The following is a 13,741-nucleotide window of genomic DNA, read 5'->3' as shown; positions in this document are numbered from 1 at the left end:
TACTCAACAGTCTTTTATCTACCAACACATAGTCCAACAAACTACTGTCATTTCGCCGTACATCATATCTTGTATACTTATTTATCCTCTTTTTATGAAATACGTATTACTTATAAATAAACCACTTTCTATACAATATATATATATATATATATATATATATATATATATATATATATATATATATATATATATATATATATATATATATATATATATATGTCGTGCCGAATATGTAAAACTGGTCAATTAGCAAGAACTCATTTAAAATTAAGTCCTTTCTGAAATTTTCTCTTATACGTTTAAAGATATATATTTTTCATTAATGTTAATGTAAAAATTTTTAATTTTTCACCAAAAGAATCTTAGAAAACTTACCTAACCTTATTATAACAAGAGCAATTTATTTTAGCCTAACCCAACTAAATATATTTTAAATACGTTTACAATAATTTAGTACTAACCAAACACAATCAAATATATTTTTTTTGGTTAGGTTCAGAATGATTTTGGCGAAATTATTGCATATACAAATTTTCACTTGTCCTATATGGCAAGATGAGCGTTGCAATTTAAGCCAAGATCGCAAGTTCTACCTATTCGGCACGACATATATATATCCCCCTGCTTTTAACATTTCTGCCATTAGTTCCAGCTGCGTTACCCCCTTTCATTCTACATAATGCCTCACTTACCTCCCCCACATTTACATTCTGCTCTTCTTCACTCCTAAAAGATGGTATACCTCCCTGACCAGTGCATGAAATTACCACCTCGCTTTCTTACTCAACATTTAAAAGTTCCTCAAAATATTCTCGCCATCTACCTAATACCTCCCTCTCCCCATCTACTAACTCCCCTACTCTGTTTTAACTGACAGCTCCATACTTTCCCTAGGCTTTCTTAACTTGTTTAACGCACTCCAAATTTTTTTCTTATTTTCATTAAAATTTCTTGACAGTGCCTCTCCCACTCTATCATCTGCTCTCCTTTTGCACTCTCTCATCACTCTCTTCACCTTTCTTTTACTCTCCATATACTATGCTCTTCTTATAGCACTTCTGCTTTGTAAAAATCTCTCATAAGCTAACTTTTTCTCTTTTATCACACCCTTTACTTCATTATTCCACCAATCACTCCTATTTCCTCCTGCACCCTCCCTCCTATAACCACAAACTTCTGCTCCACATTCTAATACTGCATTTTTAAAACTATTCCAACCCTCTTCAACATCCCCACTACTCATCTTTGCACTAGCCCACCTTTCTGCCAACAGTCGCTTATATCTCCCCCGAACTTCCTCCTCCCTTAGTTTATACACTTTCACCTCCCTCTTACTTGTTGTTGCCACCTTCCTCTTTTCCCATCTACCTCTTACTCTAACTGTAGCTACAACTAAATAATGATCCGATATATATATATATATATATATATATATATATATATATATATATATATATATATATATATATATATATATATATATATATATATATATATATATATATATATATATATATATATATATGTCGTGCCGAATATGTAAAACTGGTCAATTAGCAAGAACTCATTTAAAATTAAGTCTTTCCTGAAATTTTCTCTTACCTAACCTTATTATAACAAGAGCAATTTATTTTATCCTATCCCAACTAAATATATTTTAAATACGTTTACCATAATTTAGTACTAAACAAACACAATCAAATATATCTTTTTCGTTAGGTTCAGAATGATTTTGGCGAAATTATTGCATACACAAATTTTCACTTGTCCTATATGGCAAGATAAGCGTTGCTATTTAAGCCAAGATCGCAAGTTCTGCCTATTCGACACGACATATATATATACATATATACGTATATGTATATATATATGTATAATATATATATATATATATATATATATATATATATATATATATATATATATATATATATATATATATATATATATATATATATATATATATATATATATATATATATATATATATATATATATATATATATATATATATTATATATATATATATATATATATATATATATATATATATATATATATATATATATATATATATATATATATATATATACTACCACTCCATCCAACAGTACCCTCTTGGGAGCACCACTGGGTCACCAGGCCATCGACACTATCCTCAAGGAAAAATTGAATGACCTGAGGAGAATTGAAGAGATAATAAGCGATCTTGATGCCCACGTGTCTTACTATGCCTAGACTCACTTCCTGAGGTATGCAACTTCTTTTGACAACTCAACACTCGACGAATATGACGCACACCTGAGATCAACTTTTAAGAAGGCCCTGAACCTGTCACTAGAGGATAAGCAATGGGATCAGGCAACCCTCCCAGTGCGACGGGGAGGTATATGAGTGCGCAAAGCAACGTATGTTGCTTTACCTGCTTTTCTGTCTTCGTGTTTGGCTTCCAGTGCATTAGTCAAGAAGATTGTTCCCGAACGCTTGAGAGATGTGGTAGGACCTCAAGACCCCAGGTTTACTGAACAGGGATACGGTGGGAAACCCTTGCAGACTCCTCTAGTAGACCAGCTCTTCCCAAAGAGCACAAATAGTCCCACTGGGACAAACCGATCATGGAAAAAATCGCCAACACAATGTTCACCATAGCTTCAGGAAAGGACAAAGCTCGTCTCATAGCGGTGAAGGCACCACACTCAGGAGATTTCCTTCTGCTACAAAAAGAAACGATTTCTAATAATAATAGAGATCTCCAGTGAATACTAGAAAGGACTGCCCTTCTAGCATCCAGCCTGTTACTGGGTTTTTGCAACAAGTAGTCAGTATCCTGGTCCAATTATCCATTAGAATTTAGTAAGATTCAATAGTGCTTCAGGATTACAACTGGTAGGCTACTAACTAAAGAAATTAAAATTCAGTAAGTTTATTAATAATAATAAAATTGTCTAGGCATATAAGATCAAAGTAAATTATAGTAATCAATTGAATATAATATAGATACAAGTTCCTACACTTCTCTCGTGTACAGTATTATTGTGTTGAAGGCATATATCACATTTTTATAGCTTTTAAGTACCGTCTGGTACATTGTTAGCATATAATAACATAATACAAATATGCTAGTAAGTTTGTGTGTATGTGTGTAAGTGCTCTAAGTAGTTCGCTGTGTCTCAAGACTCGACTAGACTTAACCAGTGACTGACTAAAAGTCCTCACATAAATTAACTTCTTGACCAACCTGGCAATCAGAACAGCTTGCTTGAACAATAAAACGACTGATAAGCCGAACAGCAATATAACAAGCAACAGCAACACAGAATCAGGAACAAGGAGATAATATAACGACACTAAGTAGGGACCATCTGCAGATCCTCCACAAAAGTCACAAAACTCCCATACTACTGAATCTAAGTTCAGCATTAGAAAATCCCCGACTGTGGCAGTACACAGATACCAGTACAAATTAGGTCAGAAGCTACAGCTCAGGACCTGAGTTTCTCAGGGTGTCTATGCGACACACAACCTCTGTACAACGTCGAAAATCACTAAGTCTAGACTATGTTCTGTGAACAGAGTTACACAGAACCAACAACAAGAAAGCGACAGAGACGATCTTCCAACAAGGACCCACAAGGTAGAGCTGGTGTGGGGGACCTCTTGTTAGAAGCAACGTCCAACCGACAATAGACAGTGCAGCCCAGGCAAACTACTCCAGGCGAGGTGTGATCACCCCCCCCTGATCACGTGACTCTCCATGGACTGCTGCTGCCCAGCAACACCGATAAGATGGCAGTGTAACGAGCGGAGAGAAAACACAGTAGTTAGACAATGCTGTCAGTTACTTAACACTTGAATTATGAGCACTGAATAATATATAAACGTTACATCCTACCTAATAAATATAACTAAGTCAAATAATAATATAAAGCAATATATTTACGATTTAGCTATTATTGCAAATATAAGCAATATAAAATTATATGAACAAGTAATATACATTACATACACTGTGACCCATTCAGGGGTTGCAATAGCTTCTAGCTGTGCCTAATTCCTCCCTGGGCACTCGACTCGACCCACAGGCCATTTGGATTGGTGTTGCTCTTCGCCTAGCCGCCCCATCCTCCTGGACATAGGTGTATTTGCGGCAGGGCGACAACTGATCAATTTGGACTTCATGGTCTCATGTGTTACACAGCAGAGAGGTCAATGACATCATAAAGAGAAGCCTCAGCACAGCCCATTGTCCATCTCAACAGGAACCCCAAGTGAAGAGGTCTGACAGAAAGTCAAAAGCGTACTGATGGAGCCACTATGCTACCATGGAAGGATGGAGAGCAGATTGCCTGGGACTACACCTGCACCACCACATTGGCAGACACCTACTTGCCATACTCCGTATCTGAAGGTGGTGGAGCTGCCAGCTACAGGGAAACCAAGAAGATCCGCAAATACAAAGACCTTCCCCTTGCTATGACGTCATCCCAATAGGGGTGGAGACCCTTGGAGCATGGGGCAAGTGTGCTCTAGAGTTCCTCAAAGAGCTGGGTGAAAAGCTCATCATAGAAACCAAGGACCACAAGGCGACCAGCTTCCTCTTTCAGAGACTCGGTGTCACGATCCAGAGAGGAAATGCTTGCAGCATTCTGGGCACACGGTGCACTGCCGGGGAGCTGGGCAAAGTATTCAGGATGTAGCTCTGAGTTGTTATCTACGTTGTTTTACTTTCTATTGTATTTTTGAGAATGTTTTGTCAGTGTATTTTGTCTTTAAATAAAATATATATTAATATAGGGGGTAGTAGGAGAAAATTCTCAAACAGCTTCAGGGAGAACCTTGAGCTTTCCCTTTAGCAAGTTTATTCTTTTTTTCTGAGGATGAGGGTCCCCAGGACAGTTCTAGAGGTGGTACCTCCCTATATTATATATTATATATTATATATATATATATATATATATATATATATATATATATATATATATATATATATATATATATATATATATATATATATATATATATATATATATATATATATATATATATATATATATATATATATATATATATATATATATATAGCGAGAGAGAGAGAGAGAGAGAGAGAGAGGTACCACCTCTGAAGGTGTGCTGAGGACCTTTATCCTCAGAGATAAGAATAAACTTACTTCAGGGAAAGTTCAAAGTTCTCGCTGGAGCTATTTGAATATTGTCTTCTCCTACCACCCCCTATATTCTATATTCTATGTACACTTTTTTTTAAATGCAAAATACATTGACAAAAAAACAATAGGAAATAGAACAACATAGATAACATCTCAGAGCCTACATCTCGAATACTTCTTCCAGCTCTGCGGCAGTGGGCCTCATGCCCAGAATGCTGGAGGCATTTCCCCTCTGAATCGCAACACTGAGTCTCTGACAGAGGAAGCTGGCAGCTCTGTGATCCTTGGTTTCTCTTATGAGTTTTTCATCCAGCTCTTTGAGGAACTTCAAAGCACTCTTGCCCATTGCTCCAAGGATTACATCAAGGGGGAAGGCCTTCATATTTGTAGGTCTTATAGGTCTCCCTGGAGCTGGAGGCTCCACCCCTTCAGCTTTATAGTATGGCAAGGTGTCTGCCAATGTGGCAGCACAGGTGTAGTTCCAGGCAATCTGCTTGCCATCCTTCCAGGGTAGCATAATGGCTCCATCAGGACGCTTTTGATTACCATCAGATCTCTGTACTTCGGGTGTACGTTCAGTTGGGCAATGGGCTGTGGCGAGGCTTCTCTTTATGATGTTGTTGACCTCCTCAGGTCTAGCATACTTCCCTTGTGATGTGTGACACACAAGACCTTGAAGTTTGAATTGATCAGCCGTCATCCTGCCGGAAATACATGGGGGTGGCTAGGCGAAGAGTAACACCAATCCGAATGGCCTGTTGGTCTAGTGGAGTTCCCAGGGAGTAATTGGGAACAGCTAAAAGAAAATCTCCTGAATGCAGTGACTTCACTACTAGGAGATGAGCTTTGCCCTTTCCTGGAGCATTGGTGAGCATTGTGTTGGTAATTTTTTCCATGATAGGTTTATCCGAGTGAGATTGTGCTCTCTGGGAGGACCTGGTCTACTGGAGGAGTCTACAAGGGTATCCCACCACATGGCTGCTTCAGTGAACCTGGGGTCTTGAGCTCCTACCGCACCTCTCAAGCATTCTGGGACAATCTCCTTGACTAGTCCACTGGAAGCAATGCACGAGGACAGAAATGTAGATAAAGCCACCTGCATTGCCTTGCACACCCCTATACCTCACAGTCGCACTGGAGGAGTTGCCTGATCCCATTGCTGATCTTCCAGTGACAAATTCAGTGCCTTCTTAAAGGTTGATCTCAGGAGTGAGTCATTCATTGAGTGTTGGGTTGTCAAGAGAGGGTGCGCACCTCAGGAAGTGAGTCTTGGCAGAGTAAGACACCTTAAGAAGAGATGCAGGGCATTATGGGCATCAATATCCCTTATTCTCTACTTCATTCTCTTCAGGTCATTCAGTTTGTCCTTGAGGACTGTGTCGATGGCCTGTTGACCCAGTGCTGCTCCCAAGAGGGGTGATGTTGGATGGAATGGCGGTAGAGATTTCAGGGAGGATTGTTTGCACAGCTCTGATTATTTCCTGGTTTGTTGTCATGATTTCAAACTTGGAGGGATTGAGGATGAGTGCCAATGTTTGTCCCTGTGTCTTCACCAGTTGTAGGTCCTCTAGCAGAGACTCTTCAGTACCTGCCAGAGTACTATCATCCAGGTACCAGGTGTTGAGCTCGCTGCACAAGCTGGAAGTTAGTTCTCTCACCGCCAAGCAGAAGAGAAGTTGAGTGAGAGGGTCACCCTGTTGAACACCCTCTGATGAGGGAATTTCATGTTTGGCAAACAAAACAATTGAAGATTTGCTGTAGGCAGCTGAAATGAAGGGAAGAAGACTGGGGATCCGATCCGGAACAGCTGGCAAAACCACATCTCTTCACGATATTGAAAGCATTTCTAAAGTCAAGTTTGACTAATGCCTTGTCTTCTGGAAAGTCGCTGATGTAAGCCCTTGCTGCATGAACTGCCACTTCACTGCTTTGAGAGACCCCGCAGCCCAGTTGGTGTGGCTGGAGTAAACGGGTGGCTTCTAGTCGAATGTTTCTTACATCTGCTTTAACAACGAGATGGAGAAAAGTGTTACAATCAACAACGGGTCTGATTCCCCAATTCTTCTTCTTCAAAGCACATAATGGAGCTCCAAAAATGAAAGGTTTAATTTCTTCTGGAATCCTCAAGCCAGACAGTTGTTGACGAAGTCTGTTAACTCGAAGAGGAGAATTGATTCAGCTGTGCCGAGTACTGGATTTACCATCTCTTTGAGGTGTGGTCGAATTCCAGTGTAATCCCTGCCGATCCTGCTAGAAATGACACTATCGCTTTATAGACTTCTGATTCTGGCCAAATTAATTGTCCAGTGATGAGGTCTTCCTCAGGAATGGTGGTAACGACTCGGGTGTCCCTTGTTGGGTGCTTGTCTCTTAGTGCTTGGACAGTGGCCTCATCTTTGGGAGCAACAATGTTGTCACTTGCAATTATTCTGATTGCTCTCAATGTGTTACCTTCGATATTTTTTTGCTAATCTGTGCCCAAATTTTTTCGTTTTCAGTGGATTTTTTCTTAGGTCTGCCTCTGTGATTCCAGCCATGATGGGGCAGAGAGACACAATTATCTGCTCTTGGGTAGTTGCGCACTGCCTTGATAACTAATTTGGTTAGCAGTTTGCCTCGTCTTTCAGGAACTGTTAGACAGACATTGCCGAACAGGAGTAGGTTGCGTCATGCTTTGATGGTGATTCGGTCTTCTAAGTAGGTGGAGCCTCCATTCACCTGCTTAAGAAGGTCTGTAAATTTCCCTGCCGCATATGGACGAGCCGCTTTAGGAATGTGAGATAGAGTACTGCTAGCAGTGGATATGAATGCCATCAGATCTTCGCCACTGAGGATGTTACCATTGGAACTTTCATCTGCCTGTGGGGGCTGTGGACAGCTCTATGCAGGGATCATATGTGATTCGGCTCACCCATTGAGTGCATGTATAAGGTCAGCCCTGCTGACTGTCCGAAACACTCCACTTGGCAAGTCCCTTTTCTTTCATTGTTAGGTGCACTGTTTCCCTGGCTTTGTGGCTAGCTAGCTGCATCGTATGCCATATCTCAGTCTGTGTGGTAAGCTTGGGCTGAAAGGAAAATGACAAGTGTGGGTGGAGGCACATACCCTGGGTTGTTCATGGTAGGGGTGGAGAGGGGTGGAGGAGAGCGTAGGCCTAGATCTGGTTGGCAGTCTCAAGTCCTCGTGTAAGGTGGGGTAGGGAGGAGGTGGAGGTGGTGTGGGGAGTGATGAGGGTGAGGGAGCAGTGGAGGAGGAGTGATGACCTGGGGAGGCAGACCTGGCAGCGTTGCCCACTCACTGCACTAAACGGTACGTCATTATACATGGCCCTCCACTATACACAGCCCTCTACTATAAACAACACACTGCTTTACACTCTACACTATCTACACTGTACTCAGAAGTTTTTTTTTTTTTTTCTTTTTTTTTTTTCTTTTTTTTTGGCTGGAGAGAGAGTCATCTGATCGAAGACAAATTCTCACCTCAGCTTTGGTTTCCCGAACGCAAGGTTCACGGTGATTTTTGAGTTGTATAACCCCAAATTTGTCTTCTTTTTTCAAGTAAAAAGTGATATTATTTTATATGTAATAACTGAAGAATGATTCTTCCGACTGTTTCAAATTACCAATGAAGAATATTGCTATAATAATTTTGTTTGACTAGGTGCAATTTTGCAATTTTTCTGGAACTGCTAAATATCTGGAGTGACTGGAATCAAATCCATTTATGTCATACGAGCAGATCATTATGACTCAGGATGACGCTGCTGGTGTGTTTACACTGGTCTCTCAGTATTACACCTCACACACTACTACGTTTGTCAGTAGGGACAATTGAAATTGAGAAATTATATACAGAAGACTGTGTGACCCTACGGTAATGAGGACTCAGCCCTATAAATGTAACACTCCTTCATACCTATCCTGTTCTTCCTCATACTACAACTCCCTTATAAGACCCTATCTTCTCTTCCTGAAGCAATAAATTCCTTACACCCTGCCTTTTTTCCCTTCGACTACGAATCTCTATCGCCTTGTTTTGCTTCACACAATTCTCCTTGCACCTTGTTATCTCATTTTTGCAACTCCACCAAACCTTACTTTACACAAATAGCCCGCACATAGAAGAGAGGAGCTTACGACGACGTTTCGGTCCTCTCTTGTATGTGCAGGTTATTTGTGCAACGTTCCAGTCACGGTATTTTGCCTTTTTTTGTTATTTACTTTAGAATATGCTACGTATACAACAGTTCCCCCTGACACTGCGGCTCACTCACTCCCTTGTCTTCTCTTCCTCACAGGAGAACCATCTTCGGGCCAACTCTAGCAGCGGGTTGTTGTTGGGCAACACAAGTTTAGTTCTGCAGAAGGTGGAACGCCACTCCTCCGGCAGGTACACCTGCAGAGCCACCAACACGGAGGGTCAGGGCGTCTCCAAACCGATCTTGCTACACGTTAAATGTGAGTAAATTCTTCCACTTGTATCTATGTTTCATACACTGGATCCGAAAAATACTTCAGCAGCTGTTCAGAGGTTAATAATATGCAATATTTTTGGAACACCTGCAGTCTCCCTCAAAGGTAGAGTGACCCGAAGAAGAGAAAACACTTTAACCATCATTCATACAATCACTGTGTTGCCAGAAGTGCGCTAATAAGAATTCAAATGACCCACTGTATTTCAGCATCCTCAGAGTGCAGGGACTGTAGTTATTGTCTCCAAAAATTTAAATTCGGCTGACCAACTTTCCCTGAATTATTTCAATAATGTCACAGACCGGGCCGCGGGGGCGTTGACCCCCGAAACTCTCTCCAGGTAAACTCCAGGTAATACTCACACTCCAACAGCATCTCAAATAACACAGTCCGCTTGTCATTACTTACTCCTTTCTAACTGGCTCATTCACTTCCGTGCACTGTCTATATCACATAAAATCTTTTAACTCTTCCACCAGCTTTTCCTAGGAACAGCCCCAACCCCTCTTTCCCTCCATTGCTCTATCCTCCCTAATTCTCCTCCCTTCCTCAGCCCCTTCAAATCTTTTTTGTTAACCCCACTCTTTCTACTTCCAAGCTCTTTATAAAATTCACATCACACATTGCCCACAAACACAACAACTCCGCTGTCTCCGGCCTCCTTCTCTATAACCCAGATTCTTCATTTTTTACCCTTGGGTAGGATCCTTTGTCAATTTGCCTCACTGCACCTCCTAAATATCTGAACACATTACGTCCATATTCCCTCCATCCAGTCTAATATCCACTATTTAATTGCCAAGATTTCTTATTTTATGCCTGTTATTATTTTATATTTTATTATTATTATTATTATTATTATTATTATTATTATTATTATTATTATTATTATTATTATTATTATTATTATTATTATTATTATTATTATTATTATTATAAAGAATTCCATTGTTTTTTTTACACAGAGGCCAAGAAAAACTTTCATTATCATTCCATCAACATCTTGCCAGAGGCACGCCGACATAAATGATCCGATCTCCACCCTTCCTTCACTGTACTGCTTACCTCCAGGATTCAAGTCCAGCCAACCGATATTCCTGAATAATTTGATAAAAATTACCTTGCTCACACTCCAACATTTCGTCAAGTTATAAAGACCACTTGCTTCCACTCAGTTCTCTCTAACATGCTCTCACATGCCTGCTCAACGTCCAAGCTCCTTGCATGCAAAACTTCCTTTATTCCTTTCCTCCATCCTTTCCTAGGCCGACTCCTCTCCATTCTTACCTCCAAGTCATCCTATTTGCTCCAGCTTCTCTAAATTACAAAACCTTCTCAATAACCCCTCAGTCCTCTGGATGATATACTTAGCAACCCGCACATCCTTCTAATCTCCAACTCGCACCACACATTAACCTTAAAGACGACATCTCCACTGCCTCCAGCCTTTTACCTTGTTGCAACATTTATACCCCATACGTCACACCACATACGAGTGTTGGTACCACTGTATAGTCATTACTTTTCTTGTCTCCATGGATTACATTCTTTGTCTCTGTTAATGCCTCAATGCATCACCCACCTTTTTCCCATTGTTAATTCTATGGTTCACCTCGTTTTTCATAGACCCATTCTTTCACAAGGACCCCTACACGGCACACACATGTGTATGCGTGTGCTCAGTTCCCTTAAGCGTTAGCGGTGGTCCCTAAAAGGGAAAATATGGTGGAAAAGAAACATTGATGCTGTGAATGGCTAATCTGTCGACTGTGATCAACACATACGTGATCCTTGCATTCTTTAAGTGGAAATTAAACAACATATTGGAAGTGCCGAGGACCCAGACTAATCCTAGTGTTGTTGGGAAACAGGAAGTGTTGCCACTCGAGGGAAACGGTAAATTGTATTACCGTTGTATGAATTTGGTAAATCCTCGACTACCATCAAGGGAAACCGTAGTGAAGGGAGTAGACTAGCCAGGGAAAAAAATAGCTATTAACACTGAGAAATCAGCATGAAAAAAACTTAAATGGAAGTGAAAGGGGAAATTAGCGTAGGTCTAGCTGCTGTGTGAGAGATAAAACAACGATCCCGTATAGTGAAGTGTAAAGAAAAGTGTATCTTGAATAAATATAGTGTATATCCTTTGTGATAACCAGTGTAGAGCAGTGATAATATACCAGTGATAATAGAAACCAAAAATAGTGAAGTGTAGCAGTGTGGGACAATCTATACGTCCTGGCGTTGACATGTATTTCAGTGTACACACAAAGGTTTGAGTTACCACTTATAATGAAATGACTAGGGTACTGATATATAGTGGAAAGATCTCGTGAATCTAAATTGTCAGTGGAATGACTCAATTATAGTGATTAAACATAATGGAAGTGGTTTTAAACTAAGATGTGGCATCGCAAGCGAGAAGTGCCATGTACCCTGGGGTAATGTGTTACAGCCATACGTCTGACAGCGCTACCAGGCAACCCCACATGCCCACCATATACCTCCGTAATAACACCATATACCCCACACCACAATAACCCAGTCTTAGTACGAAAACATGCAATTGACTCGTGTATATATGGAGCTCGGTAAATGTACCCAATTTGAAAAAAAGTCGGTGTGATCTTCTTTACTATAAATGTTTTTGATTAATAGTAAGTCTCTGTATTAAATACATCCCACATTCCAATGTATTGACCCTCTACACCTGAGTGCAGAGCAGAAAGGTAAAGTGGAAATCAGGTTCTCTTGGTACCCAGTTGCAAATAGAATACAGGCAGGATGGCAGCACAGTATACCTGAGGGACATATGAAAAGGCTCTTGGGAAAAAATCCTGAATCGAATGCAACTTTCGTTTCTCCAAACCTCATGTCTCCTGTGCAAGAATAAACACTCCGTTCAAAAGAGAAATCCATCGAGAAAGGTGTTTCTGGATCTGCAATAAAGATGTGGAACTATGGACAGGTACCAGAAAAGTACTCAAGAGGTTAATAAATAATAAGCATGAAAACAAAGAGGAACTATTGGATAGTCTACCCAAAATATATAGAGCATGGTTAGATGAGAAAGGAGTAATGTTTAACATTCATAATGACTAGTCTACAACAGTTGACTCAAAAAGAGACACCCACTGGAAAAAAAACACTAGCTAGAGCTTGTCATGGCCAAGCTGGCGGGAGATACGTCTGTAAAAACTTGCATTGATGGTCATAGTGATGCCTATGCTAACCTTCCTATGTTGTATAAATATACCTAGTTGGACGAATCTTCTTGTAGCTAGCTGGCCCAGTGGCTAGCGCATCGGTCTGGAGTTTTATGAGTCTATGACCGCGGGTTCAACCCCGCCCGTGGTATGGTTTGGATAAATATTTCGCCAAAATTCCTGGTATCCTTTGCAGGGCGCTGCCAGTACCAGATGCAATGGGTCTCAAAGGCACATTTTGTTTGTGAGTCAGCCTTGCTGACCTAAGGTGGGTAGGGACGAGGTGCAAGAGTTTTTTTTGCTAACTAAGTTTTTGAGTGTATTGCGGGTCTGTCTTCCACATATGCTCGAGGATTGGAGCATATGTGTTGGCGTTGCTTAGTAACTGACCACCTCAAAAACTAGTTCGTCAAGTTGATAAATTACACACATGTGCGGCACCTGGGTATCTCTGTTGTGGAAACGTCTCGTCACACAGTGGCTTCATCAGTCCAATACAAAGAAGATTAGCGAAAAACTTAAGAAGTGTGAGGTAATCAGTTCCACAGTCAGGGGTCAATGTAATTAGTCCATTAATCTTGAGAAGAATATAACATATGTGCCCCTTTTAGGGGCTCTGTTGGCCTGGTGGTTAACGCTCTCGCTTCACACGGCAAGGGCCTGGGTTCGATTCCCAGCCAGAGTAGAAACATTGGACGTGTTTCTTTCCACCTGTTGTCTATGTTCCCCATCAGTAAAATGGGTACTTGGGTGTTAGTCGACTGGTGTGGGTCGCATCCTGGGACACTGACCTAAGGAGGCCTGGTCACAGACCGGGCCGCGGGGGCGTTGACCCCCGGAACTCTCTCCAGGTAAACTCTCCAGGTAGACAGGTGAGGCGAAACAGTCGTAA

The 13,741-nt window shown here is 40.7% G+C and overlaps 1 protein-coding gene across 1 annotated transcript in view; it reads left to right on the top strand.

Annotated features, from left to right (window-relative positions):
* Positions 1-13,741, top strand: part of LOC128689900 (nephrin-like) — a 919,379-nt gene that overhangs the window by 714,394 nt on the left and 191,244 nt on the right. The window contains exon 8 of the mRNA XM_070088696.1: positions 9,469-9,628. Coding sequence (XP_069944797.1) covers positions 9,469-9,628 — 160 coding nt within the window. The remainder of the gene's footprint in view (positions 1-9,468; positions 9,629-13,741) is intronic.

The sequence above is a fragment of the Cherax quadricarinatus genome, chromosome 25, assembly GCF_038502225.1.
Source record: "Cherax quadricarinatus isolate ZL_2023a chromosome 25, ASM3850222v1, whole genome shotgun sequence".
Classification (NCBI taxonomy): Eukaryota; Metazoa; Arthropoda; class Malacostraca; order Decapoda; family Parastacidae; genus Cherax; species Cherax quadricarinatus.
Note: the sequence above shows the minus strand (reverse complement) of the source record. Positions and strands in the feature narration are given on the sequence as shown.